The sequence below is a fragment of the Malus domestica genome, chromosome 09 (assembly GCF_042453785.1).
Source record: "Malus domestica chromosome 09, GDT2T_hap1".
Classification (NCBI taxonomy): Eukaryota; Viridiplantae; Streptophyta; class Magnoliopsida; order Rosales; family Rosaceae; genus Malus; species Malus domestica.
Window position 1 is genome coordinate 1,037,601 of NC_091669.1, and position 18,703 is coordinate 1,056,303.

General features: G+C 42.8%; 2 protein-coding genes across 5 annotated transcripts; one reads left to right on the top strand and one right to left on the bottom strand.

Moving 5' to 3' along the window:
- Window positions 1-5,991: 5,991 nt before the first annotated feature.
- On the top strand, window positions 5,992-13,265 carry LOC103421456 (uncharacterized). Of its 4 annotated transcripts, none has more exons than XR_011584053.1 (19): window positions 5,992-6,264; window positions 6,431-6,796; window positions 6,947-7,195; window positions 7,657-7,847; window positions 7,933-8,104; window positions 8,328-8,465; window positions 8,540-8,729; window positions 8,897-9,039; window positions 9,475-9,651; window positions 9,735-9,845; window positions 10,062-10,181; window positions 10,291-10,447; window positions 10,635-10,798; window positions 10,964-11,050; window positions 11,144-11,472; window positions 11,609-11,675; window positions 11,801-11,940; window positions 12,186-12,448; window positions 12,560-13,265. XR_011584053.1 is itself a non-coding variant. In XM_008359495.4 (19 exons), the coding sequence occupies exons 2-19, from the start codon at window positions 6,500-6,502 to the stop codon at window positions 12,890-12,892; spliced, it is 3,339 nt and encodes a 1,112-aa protein (XP_008357717.3). In that variant the 5' UTR covers window positions 5,992-6,264; window positions 6,431-6,499; the 3' UTR covers window positions 12,893-13,265. The 4 variants fall into 4 exon arrangements, 3 of the variants coding, with proteins under 3 accessions (XP_008357717.3, XP_017183903.3, XP_008357714.3); XM_008359495.4 differs by having other exon boundaries at window positions 12,175-12,448; XM_017328414.3 differs by having other exon boundaries at window positions 12,199-12,448.
- Window positions 13,266-13,932: 667 nt separating this feature from the next.
- LOC103421595 (glycosyltransferase family 92 protein RCOM_0530710) lies at window positions 13,933-18,555 on the bottom strand. The gene is made up of 8 exons (XM_070827365.1): window positions 18,255-18,555; window positions 16,626-18,154; window positions 15,567-15,820; window positions 15,384-15,469; window positions 15,110-15,264; window positions 14,946-14,995; window positions 14,713-14,787; window positions 13,933-14,607 (listed from the first exon to the last, which is right to left on the bottom strand). The coding sequence occupies exons 1-8, from the start codon at window positions 18,403-18,405 to the stop codon at window positions 14,079-14,081; spliced, it is 2,829 nt and encodes a 942-aa protein (XP_070683466.1). The 5' UTR covers window positions 18,406-18,555; the 3' UTR covers window positions 13,933-14,078.
- Window positions 18,556-18,703: the final 148 nt, after the last annotated feature.

Sequence of the window (18,703 nt, forward strand, 5' to 3'; positions counted from 1 at the left end):
CAACAACAACAACAAAGCTTTTTCCCACTAAGTGGGGTCGGCTGAATATATGAATCCTAGAACGCCATTGCGCTCGGTTTTGTGTCATGTCTTCCGTTAGATCCAAGTACTCTAAGTCTTTTCTTAGAGTCTCTTCCAAAGTTTTCCTAGGTCTTCCTCTACCCCTTCGGCCCTGAACCTCTGTCCCGTAGTCACATCTTTGAACCGGAGCGTCAGTCGGCCTTCTTTGCACATGTCCAAGTCACCGGGGCCGATTTTCTCTCATCTTTCCTACAATTTCGGCTACTCCTACTTTACCTCGGATATCCTCATTCCCAATCTTATCTTTTCTCGTGTGCCCACACATCCCACGAAGCATCCTCATCTCCGCTACACCCATTTTGTGTACGTGTTGATGCTTCACCACCCAACATTCTGTGCCATACAACATCGCTGGCCTTATTGCCGTCCTATAAAATTTTCCCTTGAGCTTCAGTGGCCTACGACGGTCACACAACACGCCGGATGCACTCTTTCCATCCAGCTCGTATTCTATGGTTGAAATCTCCATCTAATTCTCCGTTCTCTTGCAAGATAGATCCTAGGTAGCGAAAACGGTCGCTTTTTGTGATCTTCGCTAGATTGCTCCGGTCATTAGTGTGGATAAGTATATAAATGGATAGAGATAAGAAAGCAAACACAAGATGTACGTGGTTCACCCAGATTGGCTACGTCCACGGAATAGAAGAGTTCTCATTAATTGTGAAGGGTTTACACAAGTACATAGGTTCAAGCTCTCCTTTAGTGAGTACAAGTGAATGATTTAGTACAAATGACATTAGGAAATATTGTGGGAGAATGATCTCGTAATCATGAAACTTCTAAGTATCAGAGTGTGGTGTCGTCTTGACTTGCCTTATCTGTCTCATAGGTAGATGTGGCATCTTCTCTGGAAGTACTCTTCCTCCATCCAGGGGTGGTATCTTTAACTGGTGGAGATGCACAAGATAATGTATCAATTTCACTTGAACCTTACTTGTAGTTTCAGGCTTGGTCAAGCGCGATACAAACCATGTAGTAGGAGTCCCCCAAGTCGCCGAGCTAGGGGGTTTGCTGAAAGAGGTGACAGACAAGGTAAGCAATCAGAGCTCCGACTGATTGTTCACCTTCTCCCCATCTTGCAGCAGCATGAAGGATAAAGAGAAGAAAAATGAGAAGAGATGATATGAGATACTTTTGCTTTTGAAGAAGTAACTTTCCACAGGCTTATTCTTGAACTGAGCTGGAGGGTTTTCTGGTTTCCTCCAGAGTATAAGGCCGACTGAAGAATTTGAGGGTCAAAACAAGTCCATCAAATCTAGAGTACGTTCCACCCTGCTGATATGGGATACTTTTGCTTTTGACAGAGTAATGGATGTATCGGCACGTGTGCTGTTACGCTTGTCTCCACATGCTTCCTTGTATCCTTCGCACTTGCCCTATCTGTTCCTCAAGCAGATGCGGAATCTTCCCTGGAAACATAAGATGTTGAAGATGAGTACTCGAGAGCAATGCCAGGTAAGTTATCAGGTAAGGGGTTCCAGGCAGTCAGTTCCTGGCTGGAAGCTTGATTCCAAGTGCTGACTGATTGCTCTCTTTCTCCTTGTCTTGCAGGTAAAAACAAGGCCAAAAGAAAAGACAGGGAAAAAGCATGATATGGGATACTCTTGCTTTTAACCCTGATGATATGAGATATTCTTGCTCTAGTATAGCTTGTTTGCAGAGGTATTATCGGGGGGAAAGAAAGCTGAATATTTCGAAAGGCTTCGTTGGGAGTGCCCTCTCAGATATGATGAAGGGTTGAGCATTTTTGCAGGTCTGCCTGTCCGTTGGGGATGGAGGTCGACATATATAGGAGTCTCCCTAACAACAAGTAGTAATGCTATTCCTTTACCCTGCTTGGTCATAGCACGGTAGTGGGAGCTGCCAGTTTCACATGTTTTAACTCTGTCAGAGCACTTTGAAAAAGTGGTCTGTGGTATCTGGCTCTCGAGATTCGGAGAACGATGCCTCTTCGATTTTTGAGAAAGCAATCATGCTGGGGGTCTGACTCTCGAGATTCGGAGAGCAGTGTCTCTTCGATTTTTGAGGAAGTAATCATGTTGGGAGTCTGGCTCTCGAGATTCGGAGGGCAGTGCCTCTTCGATTTTGGAGCAAGCAATCTTGTTGGGAGTGTTGTCTCGAATGTGAGTAAAGGTTGGGCATGTTTGCTAGTCTACCTTGCCACGAAGCACAAAGGTTGACACACAGGGACTTTCCAATTATCCAGCAATGGTACTGTTCCTTTACCCTCTCTTCGATTTTGAGAAAGTAGTCATGTTGGGAGTCTGGCTCTCGAGATTCGGAGGACGGTGCCTCTTCGATTTTGGAGCAAGCAATCTTGTTGGGAGTGTTTTCTCGAATGTGAGTAAAGGTTGGGCATGTTTGCTAGTCTACCTTGCCACGAAGCACAGAGGTTGACACACAGGGACTTTCCAATTATCCAGCAGTGGTACTGTTCCTTTACCCTTGTGGGTAATAATATGGTAGCTAGACCTTCAAAATTTATGTGTCTAAACTTTGTTAGTGCTGTTTCTTTGCTATTCTTTTACCTTTCTTGGTCAGAGCGATGTAGTGGGAGCTGCAAGCTTCACGTGCTCAACTTTGGCAGAGAACTTTGGCAAAGTTATCTGTGGTACCCATGAGCTATTGTTGCGTGTGGGAAGTGGGTGATTGAACAGTAAGATTCATGTGCTTTCTACTTCACCAGAAGTCTTCGACAGAATGCCCATAATTTCTGCAAAGCTGAGTGTGCGTGTGACAGGTGCTGACAAGGCTAGAAAAGTAGGTGCCTCTTCGGTTTCTGAGATCGGCCCTCGTGGTCTCTGAGCAGCCCAGCTTTTGAGAAAGCGAGCGCCTCTTCGATTGATTCGGAGAACGATGCCTCATCGATTTTTGAGAAAGCAATCATGCTGGGGGTCTGACTCTCGAGATTCGGGGAGCAGTGTCTCTTCGATTTTTGAGAAAGTAATCATGTTGGGAGTCTGGCTCTCGAGATTCGGAGGGCGGTGCCTCTTCGATTTTGGAGCAAGCAATCTTGTTGGGAGTGTTTTCTCGAATGTGAGTAAAGGTTGGGCATGTTTGCTAGTCTACCTTGCCACGAAGCACAGAGGTTGACACACAGGGACTTTCCAATTATCCAGCAATGGTACTGTTCCTTTACCCTCTCTTCGATTTTTAAGAAAGTAGTCATGTTGGGAGTCTGGCTCTCGAGATTCGGAGGACGGTGCCTCTTCGATTTTGGAGCAAGCAATCTTATTGGGAGTGTTTTCTCGAATGTGAGTAAAGGTTGGGCATGTTTGCTAGTCTACCTTGCCACGAAGCACAGAGGTTGACACACAGGGACTTTCCAATTATCCAGCAGTGGTACTGTTCCTTTACCCTTGTGGGTAATAATATGGTAGCTAGACCTTCAAAATTTATGGGTCTAAACTTTGTTAGTGCTGTTTCTTTGCTATTCTTTTACCCTTCTTGGTCAGAGCGATGTAGTGGGAGCTGCAAGCTTCACGTGCTCAACTTTGGCAGACAACTTTGGCAAAGTTATCTGTGGTACCCATGAGCTATTGTTGCGTGTGGGAAGTGGGTGATTGAACAGTAAGATTCATGTGTTTTCTACCTCCCCAGAAGTCTTTGACAGAATGCCCATAATTTCCGCAAAGCAAAGCTGAGTGTGCGTGTGACAGGTGCTGACAAGGCTGGAAAAGTAGGTGCCTCTTCGATTTCTGAGATCGGCCCTCGTGGTCTCTGGGGAGCCCAGCTTTTGAGAAAGCGAGCGCCTCTTCGATTTCTGAGATCGGCCTTCGTGGTCTTTGAGCAGCCCAACTTTTGAGAAAGCAAACGCCTCTTCGATTTCTGAGATCAACCCTCGTGATCTTTAAGCAGCCCAGCTTTTGAGAAAGTAAACGCCTCTTCGATTTCTGAGCATGCGCCTCTTCGATTTATGAAGCTCCGTCGAGTGCAGATTTTTATAGGGGCTGGCATTAAGTTCCAAAGCACACTTGAATCTCCACCAGTAGAAGCTTCATTCTTGCACTTCTAAGATCTTGATTTGTCCGACCTCTTCTCTCTTCAACACCTTTGAAAATGTCTGGCCCCTCCGACCGTCGTTTTGACTTGAACCTTGTTGAAGAGGCAGCCCCGCCTTCTCCAGACAACATATGGCGCCCATCCTTCGTCTCCCCTACTGGTCCTCTTACCGTTGGGGATTCCGTGATGAAGAATGATATGACCGCTGCGGTGGTGGCCATGAACCTTCTCACTCCCAAAGATAACAGACTACTTTCCAAACGGTCTGATGAGTTAGCTGTTAAGGATTCGCTGGCTCTCAGTGTTCAGTGTGCAGGTTCTGTGTCTAATATGGCCCAACGCCTATTTGCTCGAACCCGCCAAGTTGAATCATTGGCTGCTGAAGTGATGAGTCTCAAACAGGAGATTAGAGGGCTCAAGCATGAGAATAAACAGTTGCACCGGCTCGCACATGACTATGCTACAAACATGAAGAGGAAGCTTGACCAGATGAAGGAAACTGATGGTCAGGTTTTACTTGATCATCAGAGATTTGTGGGTTTGTTCCAAAGGCATTTATTGCCTTCGTCTTCTGGGGCTGTACCGCGTAATGAAGCTCCAAATGATCAACCTCTGATGCCTCCTCCTTCTAGGGTTCTGTCCAGTACTGAGGCTCCAAATGATCCCCCTCCGGTGCCTTCTCTTTTTGGGGCTCTACCGACTGCTGAGACTTCTCCTAAGCAACCTTTGTGAAGGCTCCCTCTTGTGTGTTTATTTTGACTCATGTATATGTACATATTTGTAGCTTATCGGGGATATCAATAAATAAGCTTTTCTTCATTTCAACGTATTGTGTTAAATACACCAAAACCTTCTTCGCTAAGTTCTTTGAATTTTCTTTTGTTGAAGCTTGTATGTTGAAGCTTTCTGAGTGGAGCATGTAGGTTGGGGTAGTGTTCCCTTAATTTCCCAAGTGAGGAAAACTTCTCGGTTGGAGACTTGGAAAATCCAAGTCACTGAGTGGGATCGGCTATATGAATCTTAGAACGCCATTGTGCTCGATCCTGTGTCATGTCTTTCGTTAGATCCAAGTACTCTAAGTCTTTTCTTAGAGTCTCTTCCAAAGTTTTCCTAGGTCTTCCTCTACCCATTCGGCCCTGAACCTCTGTCCCATAGTCGCATCTTCTAATCGGAGCGTCAGTAGGCCTTCTTTGCACATGTCCAAACCACCGTAACCGATTTTCTCTCATCTTTCCTTCAATTTCGGCTACTCCTACTTTACCCCGGATATCCTCATTCCTAATCTTATCCTTTCTCGTGTGCCCACACATCCAACGAAGCATCCTCATCTCCGCTACACCCATTTTGTGTACGTGTTGATGTTTCACCGCCCAACATTCTGTGCCATACAGCATCGCCGGCCTTATTGCCGTCCTATAAAATTTTCCCTTGAGCTTCAATGGCATACGGCGGTCACACAACACGCCGGATGCACTCTTCCACTTCATCCATCCAGCTTGTATTCTATGGTTGAGATCTCCATCTAATTCTCCGTTCTTTTGCAAAATAGATCCTAGGTAACGAAAACGGTCGCTCTTTGGTATTTCTTGATCTCCGATCCTCACCCCTAACTCGTTTTGGCCTCCATTTGCACTGAACTTGCACTCCATATATTCTGTCTTTGATCGGCTTAGGCGAAGACCTTTAGATTCCAACACTTCTCTCCAAAGGTTAAGCTTTGCATTTACCCCTTCCTGAGTTTCATCTATCAACACTATATCGTCTGCGAAAAGCATACACCAAGGAATATCATCTTGAATATGTCCTGTTAACTCATCCATTACCAACGCATTTCAAATTAAAGTCCCACTCAGACAAATTTTGTTGTGATTTTTTATTTATATTGTTAACTTTTTAGATTAATCTCCATAACTTGGGACCTTTACCCATTAACTTTTCCTGGCAAGAAATCCGACCTTTCCACCCGATCCGACCCGGAAAAGCAGTTGCTCTCTCTCCGTCTCTGTTGCTTTCTATTTTGGCCAGGCGGTGTTCGAGATTGCGAGTGTTGTCCTCTCTCTCTCTCTCTCTCTCTCTCTCGCTCGAAAATCTGAATTCCGAGCTCCACCAGCTCAAATCTCCGATCCGGTGACCCCTCGCCGTCGCTCTTCAGCTCCTCCTCCCAGATCTATCGCCTCACTCGTAAGCACTTTCCAATCCACCTTCTTCTTTCCCTCTCTTTTTTTTTAACTAAATTTCTGTAACGGATCTCTCTCTCTCTATCTTTTTGAAAATTGTTATGGAAATTTCAGTTCAATTTAATGCTCTCGTCCTCTCATTTAGTTTCCTAATTAATTTTTTTTACAAGGAATTTAATCATTAAATTGTGGGTGAATGCGGGGATTAATTAATCGAGCCGCAATTTCCCGCTTTCACAATGCAACTGCAAGGATTTAAAGCCCAATCCAGAGTAGCACTGCTCGTCGCCTTCCTCTTGTGTGTTTGTTTCGCGGGTTTATATGATTTGTTGAAGCCCGTCTCCAATGGCTGCATCATGACGTACATGTATCCCACTTATGTTCCCATCCCTACCACGACTCCCGTTTCGCCTGCGAAATACAGCTTGTATTTGTACCACGAAGGATGGAAGAAGATCGATTTCGAGGAGCATCTGAAGAAGCTGAGCGGCGTTCCCGTGCTTTTTATTCCGGGAAATGGCGGCAGCTACAAGCAGGTGAGGAAATGGGAGCTGGGTTTTTGTTGGGTTTTCGTTGAAATGCTCGCCTTTCATGTTTTTTATTGGCAATTATTTTTGGAAAGTTTGTGTCTTTATGACAATGGAATGTTGGCTTTTGTGTTTGTTCTGAATTTTCGGTTTTTGTAGGTTCGATCGCTTGCAGCAGAATCTGATAGGGGATATCAAGCGGGGCCCCTAGAGCGTACATATTATCAGGAAGCTTACTTAACTCCTGAAGAGGGAGGGGAGGAGATTGATGTGACTTCCTTTAAGTTGCCCAACCGGTATGATTCCAGGTTGGACTGGTTCACTGTGGATCTCGAAGGGGAACATTCTGCTATGGATAGTGCTATTCTTGAAGAACATGCTGAATATGTTGTCAACTCCATTCACAGGGTCTGTCTCGAACTCTCATTATTTTCTTCCAATTGCATACGAAGATGAAACTTTTTTGTGCATGGTAAACATGTCTTTGAGATCATATTACATTTTCTTAATATTGCATTACGAGGAAGTGTTATGGAGTAAATGACACAAATATTACATGCACTTCTCTACGTTCAACAGAATGTGTTCTGTAATATAACTACTTATATTGGAATTTCACATTTCAAATAGTCCGAATGCTAGCCTTCATCCTTGACATGATCCAGTCCCATCCAAATTATGCAGGGTCACAGAAACTGTAAACAATAATTTAATGCTCTGGTAAAAAAAGACGTTACAACACATAACCAAACCATCTTGTCAATTCTTCTCCCCTGTTGACAGTCTTTTCTTGGTCATGTTGTAGTTTATCAGTTTTCTCACGTTCTTTTAGTTTATAAGAGATGTTTAACATACAATCTTGTGTGCAGATTTTGGATCAATACAAAGAATCTTATAAGGCTAGACAAAGAGAAGGTGCTGCAACCTCTGGGAGTTCTCCAAAAAGTGTGATATTGGTTGGTCACTCTATGGGTGGTTTTGTTGCTAGAGCTGCAGTTATCCATCACCGTTTGAGGAAATCAGCAGTTGAAACAATTCTTACTCTCTCCAGCCCCCACCAGTGAGTTTTTAGCTCCTATGATAACTCTCATTGTCAAAGTGAATGCATGAATTAGTGTTTGATGAAATGTACCTATTTCATTCAGATACCCTCCTGTGGCATTGCAGCCTTCCTTGGGTCACTACTTTGAACGTGTTAATGATGAATGGAGAAAGGGATATGAGGTCCAAACAACTAGAGCAGGACATCACGTGTCTGGTCCTGTTCTCTCCCATGTTGTTGTTATATCCATTTCTGGTGGTTATAATGATTATCAGGTAAATACATATTTTTTGTATTTTCCTGTGTTATATAATCTTTGGGGAGACGGGGTGTTATAATTTTGTGTCACTATGGGGGTTCTCAGTAGTTTTTGCTCAAACTTCATTTTTACGTACACATCCGTGTATACTATATAAGTATTTTGTGTTTGTGGTACTATAAGTTCTTGCTATGTGCGTTGACTCTGTGGCCGCTGTTACTCTTGTTTTTTGTCTTTAGGTAAGATCCAAGTCGGAATCCCTTGATGGCATTGTGCCTCCCACTCATGGCTTTGTGATCAGCAGTACAGGCATGAGAAATGTGTGGTTGTCAATGGAACATCAAGCTATTTTATGGTGTAATCAATTAGTTATCCAAGTAAGTGACTAATTGAACCCAGATTTAATTATCATAAAAACAGTTCTTAAGTCTTAACACATGCTCTTATCTAGGTATCGCACACCCTCCTTAGTTTGGTAGACTCCGGGACAGGCCAGCCATTTTCTGACACTCGAAAAAGAACAGCGATATTCTCCAAAATGCTTCGTAGTGGGATACCCCAGAGTTTCGATTGGAGGATGCAATCACACTTATCTCAGCAGTCAATACACATTCCTACTAGAGACGTAAAAGATAAAACTGGTACTGTATTGTCACATTGTTTGTTTGGATAAATCCATTGTTTTCCTCTTTATAGTATGCTAAAGTTTTGAATCTGTTTTTATAGCTATTTTAGCAATGTTGACACATAAAGAGAGAAAGTAGTCATGATGTTATATCATTGAATTACATGTGTAATATGATTGCAGAATCGCTGTACACTTCCGCTGCATGTCCTAGCAATGTTCATTGGAGTGATGATGGCCTTGAGAGGGACCTATACATTCAGACAACCACCGTCACTGTTTTAGCTATGGATGGTCGAAGACGGTGGTTAGACATACAAAAATTGGTTAGCATCAGCAAATTTTCCATCTACTCAATACTGAAATCATTATGAACTTAATTTCAAGCTTATTGCTGAGTTAGATACTTTGTCCTGATTGTTCTTAATCTCCTTTTTTCTCCACCCCCTCATATACTTTTTCATCAACCTTTCCAAGCTAGGTTCTTTAATTGTTTTCATTTAAAAAACATGATCTGGAAATTAGTTTGTTGTATCTTGTGCATGTACAATTTCATTGACATAGAAATGATGTGTACAACAATTTAATTTATACTGTGTTTGCATGAATATGACTGGGGAAAAATACTTTTGATACTGGACCGTGATATATTCTTTTTCCTTTCCACTTGTTCTTGTCACGATGATAGAATTTGTTAATTTTCTTTTATTTTTTGAATTTCCAATATCTGATAGTGCTCGGACTTTAATCAATACGTGCAGGGGTCAAATGGAAGAAGCCACTTCATGTTCGTGACAAACCTTGCTCCGTGTTCTGGGGTTAGACTTCATCTGTGGCCAGAAAAAAGAAACTCAACTTCAGAATTGCCTATTTGTATAAGAATCCTCGATGTGACATCAAGGATGGTGCGCATTCCATCAGGACCAGCACCAACACAGGTACTGAGTTTTGCATTCATGACCATGTTTTAATGGGATAATTGTTGCATTCTCTTATTTGTGGATATGCTCTGTCTTATTAGATTGAACCTGGAAGCCAGACAGAGCAAGCTTCTCCTTCTGCTATATTTCGCTTGGGACCTGAGGACATGCGTGGTTTCAGATTCCTGACCATCTCAGTTGCACCTCGTCCGGTATTGTTTCCCCTCATTGTTGATGGTTGGTTTGCTCCTTATGTCATTGTAGTAGGCTTTGCTTAGGTGAACTGGCTATCATCTCCCTTTGTCTTTCTCTTCTGTCCTTTTCATGGTTTTTTAAATGAAAAAATATTTGAATTTGAACTGGTTAGTTTGGCTTATGTTGAATAATACTTCCCCTCTCTAGTAAAATGTTGACAATCGATTGATCAGACTATTTCAGGCAGACCTCCACCAGCAGTTTCCATGGCTGTCGGGCAGTTTTTTAATCCAGAAGAAGGGGAACGAGAGTTCTCCCCTTGGTCTATGCCGCTACCTAGTTATTCTTATAAGGTTAATATCTCTAGATGCTACCTTATTATGGAATATTTAAAATTGTTGAAACTTAAAACTCAATTCGAATGGTTTAATTTTAACTGTTCATGACTTGGGTTCGATGCAGGAAATGTCTTTGAAGGAGGATCATCCTCTTGCTCTGAATCTATCATTTACCACGAGCTTGGGCCTTCTGCCTGTCATGTTCTCTTTGAAGGCTGCAGGCTGTGGGATAATGAATTCTGGACTTCCAGACGAACAGGCTGGAGATGAAGATAATAGCAGTAAGGATTTATATAAATAGTAGTTTTTCATTTTATGTTTTTTGGTTCTATTTGTTATCATGGATAAATGTAAAATATTATTAATGAAAAAAATGGTTGTAATCTGTTGATATTCTTGCACAATATTGAACCTAGCATTATTTTCTCATATCTTTTTGGCTAAGCTAGTTCTTTCTTGGTACAACAGAGCTCTGTAAGCTTCGCTGTTTCCCTCCTATAGCATTTGCTTGGGATCACACGTCAGGTCTCCACATATTCCCAAATATGTACAGTGAGAAAATTGTTGTTGATTCTTCACCAGCACTATGGAGTTCACCTCAAAGTTCCGAGAAAACCTCTGTTATGTTGCTGGTAAGGTCACCTAAATTTTCATTATTATTGTAATATAATATGGCACAAGATATTTATAATTTACAGATTCTATTCAGGCCAAAAATGGGGGGATTCTAATGATTTATTCCAATCGTTTGTTAAAATCGAAGGTGTTTATGTTTGTCTACCTCTGCTTCTGTTCAGGTAGATCCACATTGTTCATATAGAAGTTCCATGACTGTTCCTGTAACTGCAGCTGCCAGTAGGTTCTTGCTTTTATATAATTCACAGGTAATGATTTTCAACTTTCTCTCTCATTGTTTAATACTTCTTAATAAAGAAAGAGGCATGCTTCTTATTTCGTTTTTTGATGCTCTCTTGCAGATTGCTGGTTTCTCCCTTGTTGTTATCTTTTTTGCACTAATGCAGCAAATATGTACGTGGGATCTTGACCAACACATACCTTCGATTCTTACGGCTGTGGAATTTAATCTGAGAATCCCATTGCCATTTCTCTACCTTGCCATTGCCCCGATCTTGCTTTCTTTTTCCCTCTCCTTTTTGATTTCTCAACCATTTCCTTCATTTTCTAGCTTCACCATCGTCTCGGTGACTTGTTATTTACTTGCTAATGGCTTCGTAATAATTCTGATTTTGATATCCCAACTCATCTTCTATGCGGCCGCTGTTGTACATGTTTTCATCAAGACAAGGTCAGTAGGCTCTTTTGACCCCTCTTTATTTACTTTCCATGACTTGAAAATCAACTAGCTTGAGTATTCTCAGCCAGTGTATATATGCATGTTCACTGTTTTTTGTGCTGAATGACAAGAATTAGTCTGTTGCCAGGTTTCAGTTGGGGGAAAAAAGTGTTCACCGGTTTATTAATCTTTCTTCGGGTTTCTTTTCATTGAAGGTATATCTTATCCTGTGGTATAAATGTAATCATTACTAGCTCAGGTATCTTTATTTCCTTCGTTTACTATGGGAAAAGGTTGGCAAATTTGCTCATTCACTTTCACATGGGTTTTTCATGGACAGCTGGTAAGGGTTTTAAGAGCCAATCCGGTATTCGTTACAGCACTTGTTGCAATTACTGTGGCGTGCTTGGTTCATGCAGCGTTCGGTCTATTTATAATCTTGTTCTTCGATGCTTTGAGCTGTCACAGTGCACTTTGCAGGTATGTCCTCACTTTGTTTCAGATGGATTTTTGTAGGAATTGTGCACAAAAGCCATGCACTTGCTGTCCAATTGCATGTGAATTTAATGTGGCTTTTAGTTTTTTTAATATTTATTAGTCCTCGGTGCTGACTTGCTTGTTGATAAATAATATGTAAAGCCTCTTGTGTCATATTACCTTCAGCGTAGGTGTGATAAAAAAGATCCTAAGAGTTGCTTTATGTCTGTGTAACAGTTTTTTGACAGCTTCATTTCGCAGTCATGCACGAAGACATGAATTATTTGACTGTAAAAAAGAAGACAATGGCCTGTCCTGCCAACTTCCATCCAAAAGTGATGGTATATCAAACCAGAATATTCATTCTGAAGATTGCTGCTCCAACAGTCCAAACTCTTCGAAAAGTTTTGGTGAAACACAGTTAGAGTTATTCCATCATCGGCATGGGCTGTTTATTTTGCATCTTGCTGCAGCGCTCATGTTTGTCCCGTCACTTGTCGCCTGGTTCCAGGTACAGTAATCCAGATCGATATGTTTAAATTTCAAACCTTCTATGCCTTTTTTTGTTCTTCGTGTAAGCGAGCTGGCTTTTTACAAAAAGGACATTTTTCTCCGGTTGCAGAGAATAGGGATGGGTCATAGCTTCCCATGGCTCTTGGATTCATTTCTTTGCACAGGTGTGATCCTTCATGGAATCTTCACCTCAAAGCCCGAGTCCAGTTCCTTCTTGGTATCTTTCCCTGGCTTCCGAAACTGTGAAGTGAGGCTGAATTTTCTGTACCTGCTAGCTGGATACTATTCCTATATCTCTTCCCTGGCCTTGGCTCCGTACAGAGCATTTTATGGTATGGCTGCTATAGGCTTTACTTGCTGTGCTTTGACGATCTTACAAAGACGGAACATAGAAAAGGGAGAGCCCCATTTTGTTAGCCGAAAGCACTCCCACAGGCACTAACTTCACCAGAAACACGCATTCACTGAGCGGCCAAATCTTCGGTAAGGGTTCCTTGTACAAATACAGGTTATGAGTACATTGTCTCGAGAGTGGGATGCGTTGTGCGCATGACTCCAGTATCTACAGTTTTGAAATCAGAATCGTCACACGGAAGCAAGCGACCCTGTCCACTGGTGTAACACGTAATATGAAGCGAAAATTTTGCAGCGTGACAACTATGAGTTTGCCGCCTTTTTTTCCGGTTAGGGTGGTTTTTCTTTTTCTGTTTCCGTCGGGGTAGTTTGCCTGACTGTTTTATTGGCTCGACCTGTGTGTATCGTGTTACTGATTGAAAACAAAGATTGGGAAATGAACATTCAAATTTGTTGTTGTATTTGATTAATTTAGTTCGCGACTTACGTTGGAATGTATGTGCAGTCTCAATATTTGGGGGAGGAAGGGAGATGATCAAAATTAAGCACCAACCAAACAGACCAGTGAACTTTTTGTTTTCTGAATTTAAATGTTTCGGAATTGGTTTTTATGTTCGGCCCCAATGTGCCGAAATCGAACACAAAAGTTGAGTGGTATAGGGCCGAAGGGTTTTCCTTTCATGCACCGGAGAGAAAAACTGTCTACTGGACTGGTACAAGAGTTTCATTTGGAATGGTTTGTTGTGCTGTACCCTTTCAATGAACACTCGCGCACATAGAAGAAACATCAGACACAGAATGTAAAACATATCCGTCTTTTTGCTAAACAAAATGTATTGAACTCATAATTCATTAGATACTTTTTATGAATGTCAACTACGTATCGTAAGTAAATTGCTCCTGGTTGTTCAATCATTTGATAACCATAATCATTTTTTGATAAATGGTCACTATGAGTCAGACTCAATAGAATTTGATCAATCCTTTTTTCTGTCATTAATGTGGAGAACTGAACCAAGAATTCTCTTTCTTTATCATCAATTGAATCACTGTTCGAGACTCACGACACAGGAATAACCAAGAACGGTGGTTAATTTGTAAGACTTGTTAAACACAATGCAACGGATGTTGAGAGCAGCAAGTGTTTCATTCAAGCAACAGCAACCGAAGTTAGTTTACAGAGCAAGGGAAGCTAAACGACTACAATTACTAGACTACCAGTCAGTAGCGTCACCGGAAATGGAAATTTTGAAACCGAAAGAGAAGCTAAACGACTACATATGTCGGGTAAAACGATGGTTAGTAGCTCTGGATGCCATGGCTCTCATGTTTGCTCTCGCCGAAGAAATCCAAGAACTACTATATTCATCAGGGGTTCCCCTAAAAGCGTCCATAAATTCCTCCCTCTGCAATCTTAGAGACAATGCAGCATCCTCGTCTTGGCTTGGGATCCTTCTACTACTACTCCTCGCATTCATCTCTCTGCTTGATGCCCTTATAAACCGCATACTTCTATCAGCGCCTTGTTCTGGGTTCCGATGCTCAGCTTCGTCCTCTTCATCTTGGGTTAATATTACCCGTCTTCTCCTCATGGTCATTTCTCTGCTGCTGCTGATGCTTGATACCCCCGATGCCCTTCTACTTTGAACATTCCTTGTGTTGTACACAGCCTTTCCGGGGCTTTGACGAGCAGTTTCTCTACCATTTGAGGCTCCAACAGCTTTCCTTGCTTCAACTTCTTGTGGAAACAGAAGCTGTATCGTGTTCCAAAGAACCGTGTTGACGGTGCAGGATCTACTATTGCTGCAAATGTCAAGCAAGATAGAGATAAATCCAAAAAGCACATCGCAGCATTGATCATCAGCCGATTAATTAACCAATTAGCATGGAACTATGTCAGAAGCACACCTGATTAGCTGCCTGCACTTGGGGCACCTCTTCCCACATTTATCAGCGGCGGACCGCAAGCATTTCTTACAGAAACTACAATCAAACAGTCGTACAAATCAGGATAAATTGATCGGCTATTCGAAGTCAAGTGGCATGTGATTCAATCGTCCAAGCCCTCATTTGGATCATCGAATGGCAATAAGATCGATAAACACAAATTTTAAGCTATGCTTTGTTGGTTTCGAAATTACCTGTGGCCACAAGGAGTAGTACTTGGTTCAAAGCAAATCTCCAAGCAGATCTGCCAAGAACATCAGACCCACTACGTTAGAAAACAAAATTCATTGAAACCCGTTTGATCGAGTACGTCAAAGTTCTAACTGCTAACTATGCAGGCAGGTTAGAAGGTTCTTACAGCGCAAGAAAGTTCTTCCCTGAGCTTATCCGAGCAAGGAAGTTCCGAACTTGGCGGGCAAGAACCACCAGAGCTCTCAGCCATTTTATGTTCTCCCGTTTCCTTCTCTTTATTCGCAACAACTTTCACTTCCACCTTCTTCTCTTTCCCACTCTCTGCACGCCAAAAATATTACCCACAAGATTTTATTTAAAAATTTCACAAAATTTCAGGAAAAAGGTGCAGGATTTCCATAACCCAAGTACCCAAAAGATCAAATGGAGAAAATCAGTACCATCTTTCGCAGTTTCTTCTGCATCATCAAGATCAAGAACAGCTACAGGGATTGAAATCGGGCTCCTTCTCTGAGCTCTGCGCTTTCTAAAACACGAATCACATTCAAAACTAAATCTTATAGAAAAAAAACTAATGACCCAAGATTAAATCTTGGAATTGGATACCTATAATTATTTCATACCTTCTTGATGAATTGGTGGTTGGGGTGTGGGAGCCCAAGACGGAGCGTTTCTTGTGTTTAAAATCTCTCTCCGGCGTATCATCGACCACCATGCTTGCAATTAGAAGGCTCTCTTCGTCCCAACCGGCCATGGCGGCCACGGACTTGAATCTGGGGCTGAATATAATAGCATTGCCGCTGGTGCCATTGGTTTCGACTTCAACCGGGCCTGATTTTCTTTGCTGGTTTTTCGGGTTTATCGGACTCTGTTTTGGCTCTTCTTCTTTCCTCGCCATTTTTGTTGTGTCTTTGGATGGACCGAAGGGAAGGGGAACAATCAAAATCCAGGAGAGAAAGAGGCTAACGAACAAAAGAGCGCAAAAGGAAAGTGGCGTGTCGAGGGATTTTGGTCTTTTGCTAACGGTCAAATATTTGAATCGCATGTTTGTTTTTTAAATTTCCAACGGCTATAGATCCGGCTTTGAAAATTGTGTAAGAATTAATTTACGTGTTGTAATATGAGCAGACGATATAGTTGATATGTTATGAGTTTGGGGTATTTTATTATATCTATATCAACATGTTACGATATAAGTTAATTAGTAATATCACGTGACAGTGTGACAGTTACACTTAGCTAATGAGTTAAAATTCTTCAAATAAGGTTTAAATGATGTGAAACGTGAAGAAAATATTTAAAACATGTCTTAAAAGGCAGATTTTAAGCAAAGAATTTAAATTTTACGATCAAATTTTCAAAAATGAAATCAAATTTACAAGAATAAATTGACTAATGAAATTCAATACATAATGAGAAGTTGGGACTAAGAAACTTGAAATTGTATGTGTATGATCATTTAGAATATACCATATTGCACAATATCCTCATCTCTAAATCGTACAATTAATCCTCTCTACGCAGTAATGCACAAACTAATTAATCCACCTACTTAATTACCATTTCTCTACAAAAACTCAAAACAAAACTATCTGCTTTTTCCTTGCTCTTCTCCTTCTCATCATACTCTTTAACTTTCGTTGTTCCTGTTGTTCTTGTTGTCGGTGTTGTTGAAATTGTACCTCCACTTGAACTTCATCATCCTCCTCTTGCCACGGCAAAAGACGGGTGCGCGGATCGACAAAATCCTGCAGCACTCGATCTCTAAGCCCTGTGTCCTTAACCTCGCAGAATCTATGTGACCAATCCGGTGGCTCCACGGCTCTCGTCCCCAATCCCGGGGCCCGGTCCTTGGACCCCACATTCTGTTCCTCCTGCCAATCAGCCACGTAAGTCGCCACCCTCCTATAAAACTTCTCCTTGAACACTTCCCACACTTGGTACTTGTAGTGATTGATAACCATCACCCCCATATCAACATTCACGGCCTCAAACCCGTCTCTAAGATGAAAATGATGCACCACGTTAATCATCGTCGAGTTTAGGGCCTCCGGCCTCACTATACTCTTGTGCCTCTCAGGGCCGCCCATCCGACATGTGTAACCCACCGTTACACCTTGTGTCGGGAGTTGTTTGAGGCCGGAAGGCCCAAAACTGTAGCACGAAGCTCGGATCTCTCCAATGTAACCGTAATTGGACTGATTGCGAAGCACGTCGTGGATCAAGAGCCCCGAAGGCATGTGGAAGAACTCGTCCACGTCTATGAATCCGACCCATTGGCATGCCTCTCGTGCCCGTAGGGCGCAATGGGCGAACCCGGCTTCCTGGGTCTTGATCCAAGGCCATACGTGTCTCGTGACATTGTAATTTGCTTGTCGTAGCCACTCAATTACGATATCAGAGTCGTCGTCGCTGTTGTTGTCGTACAAAAACCACCGTTGAACCCCCATTCGGGCGTGGTACATGACCCATTCCTTCAAAAACCGACCCTGATTTCGAACCATGGAGCACAAACACATCTCGTGCAGCTTCCGCCGGGGCGGGTTGGCAAGTACGGGTCGGAGTCCGGGGCGGGCAATGGAGGGTAGTATTCCTCCACCACCTTTCACTCGAACGGAGACCTTGACTGAATTATTGACGCCACGTGGAAAATTCAACACGCTTATGGGGGTTCTGCACCGCACGATCTCCTGAGCGATCGAAACGACGTCGGCTCTCAGTAAATATCTGGTGGTTCTGAAATCCCAGCCGTAGACGCACTCGAATTTGGTGGCGTTGGAAACTCTTTCCCGCCGTAGATTGAGGCCCTTCACGAACACGATCGTGGTGTCGTCGCGGTCGACGAGGGCGTCGTAGGCGAGCCAGTCCCAGCTGTACGAGGGAACCGCCGGGACCTCGTCGTCTGGTCTCAACGCAACAGAAACTGTTAAACCACGTGGCTGGAGCGGGCACCGCACGACCTGATTGTGGCGATCGTCGCCGTCGATGTCAACCGGGGGCTGAGTGAACCGGGGCTGGGAGGAGGACGACGAGGAGGACTCGTTGGCTGAGAAGTAGACGCAGTGGAGGTCGTCTTTGGTAAATAAGCCGGCGGCGGGAGGGTAGTTTAGGAAAACGAGTGCCTGATCGGGAAACATAACGACTTCTCGAACGGAAACGGTTTTGTTCGGTGGAGCTGGCCATGTTAGCAGCAGTACTGGTTGAAACGTTTCTGCACGTCCGTACACATGAATTAACCGATCAAAATTTCAGTTAAATGAAAAATAATTGAATTAATAATAATATAAAAACAAAAAAAATTAATTACGTACTGCCGAAGAGGAAGCGGAAAGTGGAGAAGGTGAAGCCGGAGAAGAGGGCGCAGTTGATGACGACAAAGAGGGTGCACCAGAACAAGGTGTTCCAGGAAACGACGTCGCGCGGGGGTCTCTTCTTACGGCCAAAACCCTTGGGTCCCTTCATAACTTGGGCCCGCCGCCGCGGCTATGGAAGCCTCTGGGGGAGGAGAGAAGCAACCCAGGAGGAGGAAGGTGCTTTTCGGGTGGTACTTGTACTGTGTCTTTTCATTCATAAGATACGTACTTAATTACTGGATTTTTCTTCTTGGATTAATCTTAATTAATCACTTTTGTTTTGTTTTGTTTCTGTACTCAGAATCTCAGATAGAGAGAGAAAGAGAGAGAGAGAGAAGGTCGGAAAAGAAGAGGAGAAGAGAGAGAGAGAGAGTGGGAAACGGGGGGTGGTACGACTTTGACGGGAG

Coding starts and splice junctions, on each gene's coding strand:
- LOC103421595 (XM_070827365.1), bottom strand. CDS start 18,405: ATGAAGGGACCCAAGGGTTTTGGCCGTAAGAAGAGACCCCCGCGCGAC. Junction 15,821..16,625: donor ATGATGAAGTTCAAGTGGAG/GTACAATTTCAA, acceptor AAAGAAGAAGAG/CCAAAACAGAGTCCGATAAA. Junction 14,788..14,945: donor ACTACTCCTTGTGGCCACAG/GTAATTTCGAAA, acceptor GTTTGATTGTAG/TTTCTGTAAGAAATGCTTGC.
- LOC103421456 (XM_008359492.4), top strand. CDS start 6,500: ATGCAACTGCAAGGATTTAAAGCCCAATCCAGAGTAGCACTGCTCGTC. Junction 9,040..9,474: donor GGTTAGACATACAAAAATTG/GTTAGCATCAGC, acceptor CAATACGTGCAG/GGGTCAAATGGAAGAAGCCA. Junction 10,448..10,634: donor TGGAGATGAAGATAATAGCA/GTAAGGATTTAT, acceptor TTGGTACAACAG/AGCTCTGTAAGCTTCGCTGT.